Source organism: Tupaia chinensis, unplaced genomic scaffold (genome assembly GCF_000334495.1).
Source record: "Tupaia chinensis unplaced genomic scaffold, TupChi_1.0 Scaffold000078_1, whole genome shotgun sequence".
Classification (NCBI taxonomy): domain Eukaryota; kingdom Metazoa; phylum Chordata; class Mammalia; order Scandentia; family Tupaiidae; genus Tupaia; species Tupaia belangeri.
In genome coordinates this window covers 26,497-30,139 of record NW_006159539.1, presented here as the reverse complement: position 1 = coordinate 30,139, position 3,643 = coordinate 26,497, and the positions used below count along the sequence as shown (strand labels likewise).

The following is a 3,643-nucleotide window of genomic DNA, read 5'->3' as shown; positions in this document are numbered from 1 at the left end:
TGCGGTGTGGTGGCGGGGCTCGTCCCTACCGTACCCCCTGGGCCCCGGCCACACCCGCGCGCCCGCAGCGGAGGCGGTGCAGCTCCCCTCCCGCACCCCCTCGTCCCCTCCCAGCAGCCCCAACCTCGCGTTGCCCCCTGTTCCCTCACCATCGCGCCTGGAGGCCCCGGCCGGGCGTTGCTTCTTCCGGTCGAGTCGGGTCAGCTGTTCTGGCGATCACGTGACTCGGGCTCCCAGCAAGCCTGCGGGGGGTGGGCGGGGGGACGGCGGGAGCAGGTGTTGACTCCCGGCTGGTGACAGCAGGGGCAGAAAGTCAGGACCCCGTCCTGCGTGTCCCGGAGCCCTCCCCTGTAAGCAGCCGAGGTGACAGCCGGCGTAACTGGGACGGAATCAAGGTAATGGGGAAGGGCCGGGGTGGGCCCAGCGGGTTGAGTGAAGGGCAGGGTGTCGAGCCTGTTTTCCACCCAGGAGGGTCCCCTTAGCCCAGCAGGGCCATGGCACAAGGCATGCTTTAAAACTCCATTCGGGGACACTACAGGGAGAAGACCGTTCCCCTGGTCAGTGTAAAGCTCAGTGGATGGACTTCCAGAACCTGCATGCCGGGTCCGCAGCGCCAGGTAAGGAAGTGTGGACCAGCTCCGGCCTCTCCAGGGCCGCAGGTGTTTGATTTCACTGTGTGCACCCTCTTAGGTGACTAGCAGAGAACGGCTGTGACAGTTCACGGGTCCGGGAAAACCTTTCCACGAGCTCGTGGGGAGCCACATGTGCCACTCCAGGCCCACTGCCTTGGCATCTTCTGAGATGGCTGTTCAGAAGGTCTGCAGACAATTAAAAGCTAAGGGACTAGCAGATGGTGTGATGGTTAGTCACTGGGCTCCCACATAGTCAACCACAGTTCAAGTCCCCAACGCGGTGGCTTAAAACTCCCCCGGCGCGTGTGCATGTGTGCCCAAGATCCCAAGAGGAGAGTGGAGAAGGGATTGTGGCGTGGCCATCCCCCCTGGGGGGTGATTTCTCACTTTCTGTCTCTATCTCTCTGGTGAGCACACATGCTCTATAGCAAAAAATCTCTCAAAAAACAAAAACCCATGCTAAAAAAAATGTGTAGCTGTTTACATCCCTGAAGACTGCAGCAGCCGCTGGCAGGCTTCCTGTCGTCACCACCTCCCTCTCTTGCAACAGGAAGGAGGTGGTTAGAGGTGCCACACCTGGCCCAGAGGGACAAGTGTCTGTCTCCTCTCCTCGCCCTGCCTGGACCTCTGGCCTACCTGTGGGGCCTGCACCCTCTGTCACTCGGCCTTTCCTGAGGCACATGGGTGTGCTCATCCGTCTGGGTGCCTTGTCTGCCCTCAGAGCCTCTCAGGGCACACTCCTTCGTCCCTGAGGCCTCATCAGCGCCAGATGTTGGTCTGAATGTGTGCCAATCTGATGGGAGCACGGTCAGTTCATTTAGAACTCCTAAAACAGTCTCTCACGTTGGCCCGAGGTAAGACCGGGAAACAGCAACGGGCCAGCAGGTGGCGTGGTGTGGCGGGTAAGGGCTGGCCCAGCGTCTGGTGGTCTGGTGTGTTGGAGCTGGCAGCGTGCTTCCTCACTGTCCCTCTCGCATGCTCTCTTTGGTGAGTGCACATGCCCTGGAGCGAATTTTAAAATAATAGTAAGAAGTAAAATAAAAATATTTATTTAAAACGAGAAACAGCGACCAAAGATCAGAGGAGAAATGGAGCAGTTTGAGCCGTCACCTCAAGTCTGTGCCCCTGCCCAGCCGGGCCCAGCTAGCTTTCCTGTGACAGCTCTTCAGGCTCTCCAAGGACAGCCTGCAGCCGAGTAGCTGCTCCCTTACCTAGAAAGCAATGGCGGTGTCCCACTTCAGGGTCCAATTGATCTCATTTGTAGAGTTTTTTTTTTTTTTTTAGGATTCTGCCATAGGGGACGTGTGCTCTGCAGAGCGAAAGCCCTGGAGGATAGCCACGCTGCAGTCTTACCCGCCGTTCTAACCTTGGGATTCTGGGCACACAGGCATGCGTGCTCAGCATGGTTTTCAAGCTCACGGGTCAAGGCCTGGAACCATCGTCAGCCACGTGGGAATCCAGTGACTTAACCACAACGCCATCTGCTGGTCCTGCAGCGTCTCCACTTTCCTGACTCCCTCGTGAATTAGAGAAACCGCCTGACGCGATTCACTTCTCACGCGCGAGAATCCCGTGCTTTCGCTGTTGGGGACCTGCCCTCCGACCCTAGGACTATCTCCATCCACATGGGGAGCGCTGAGGCGCTTGGCCGTCCCTGCACACGTGCACAGCCGAGCCTGCCTGGTCCCTCGCTGAGGCTGAGCCACTTTCTGGGATGGGAGTCGGCCTAGAGGCAGGCTTTGTCGGACGTCCCAGACTGCCGAGTACAGTCCCGGTGGCAGGGCGAGCAGGGCTTGTAAACAGGTCGGGATGAGGACTCCTTGAGGGCCTGGGGCAGGAATGGGGGCTTTCCAGAGGTTTCTGTGAAACCGTCTTTGGTGGTGGTGCTGTCCTCGGGGCCGGGCAGCGTCTAGAAGGGCTGGAGCAAGACTGTATGACAGGTCCGTTCTGGGAAGAGAACTCAGGCCACGGGGATGTCTTTAGACCTCCCGTGCCACCTGTGACCGAGGCTGGCACAAGGCGGACGGTGAAGGCGGTGGCAGCGTGGTCCCGGCAGGCCCTAACGACGGTGTGCGGAGGGAACCGCCGGCCGGGAAGGGAAGGGTGTGTGAGCTCGTGCCCCACGTAAGTCGCCCAGGACTCCGGCGCGGGCGTTCACCTGGCAAACGTTTAAGACAGACAGAACTTACTTGTACAGGCGGACTCCAGCGAGAGGTTCTAGGAGCCAGATCCCAAGGGGCTGACTGTGAGGAGAATCCCGGCCCCTGCGGGGCTTCAAAACATGCTGGGCTGCTGCGTTTACGTTCCCAATCCCTGTGGGCTGGGGCATGGGGGAGAAGGGACTGTGGCCTGAACACGTCTGCTTGGGGGGTGCCTTCTCTCCCTCTGTCTCTGTTTCTCTCTGGTGAGTCCACCCACCCTCTGCCAATTAAGAAATGAAATAAAATAAGGTTATGTTCCCTTCTCAGCAGCTGCTGTCACCGGTACCGTAGCTGATGTCGTTTTCGAGCTTCTTGGGCCAGTTTTTAACTCAGGATGATTGTGTCTCCCAGGGAGTATTCAGCAATGTGTGGAGAATTGTGCTCTTTTTACATTTATCTATTAGTCTATTTATTTGCTGCGATTTTTCAAACTGCAAGGTCCTGGATTTGAACCAGAGTCGACCATGTGAGAGTCCAGCACCGTAAACACCAAGCCACTTGCTGGCCCCACGCCTTTATTTAATTAAGCATCAGGAAACCTGGGCGCGGCGCCGTCTGGCTGCCCCGGTGTAGGTTCTCGTGAGCAAACGCCGAGAAACAGGTGAACCTGCGCTTGGGGCTCTGCTCCGCCCCCTCAGACCTCGGCGTTTTGTGGCGCAGCTCCTACCTCCGCTGGCCACAGGGGGGCGGTGTGGAGCTTTCCTGTGGGTTTTCAGGGACGTCTGGGTGAAGCTGCCCGCCCGCCGGAGCCTAGGATGCTGGCGGGGAGCTGTTTCGCTGCCGGTTTTGGGAGGGGGGGGGGCGGGGGGG

The 3,643-nt window shown here is 58.9% G+C and overlaps 1 protein-coding gene and 1 long non-coding RNA gene across 3 annotated transcripts in view; one reads left to right on the top strand and one right to left on the bottom strand.

The window, feature by feature from the left end:
- Positions 1-240, bottom strand: part of COMMD4 (COMM domain containing 4) — a 4,551-nt gene extending 4,311 nt beyond the window's left edge. The window contains exon 1 of one of the 2 annotated variants that reach the window (XM_006142576.3): positions 150-240. In XM_006142576.3, the coding sequence (XP_006142638.1) occupies positions 150-152 (3 nt within the window). In that variant the 5' untranslated portion in view covers positions 153-240. The remainder of the gene's footprint in view (positions 1-149) is intronic. The other variant, XM_006142577.3, reaches the window with a different exon arrangement.
- Positions 241-254: 14 nt separating this feature from the next.
- On the top strand, positions 255-3,585 carry LOC102498830 (uncharacterized). Its single transcript, XR_333680.3, has 3 exons — positions 255-395; positions 539-617; positions 1,917-3,585. It is a non-coding gene; the product is annotated as an uncharacterized LOC102498830 (long non-coding RNA).
- The last annotated feature ends 58 nt before the right edge of the window (positions 3,586-3,643 follow it).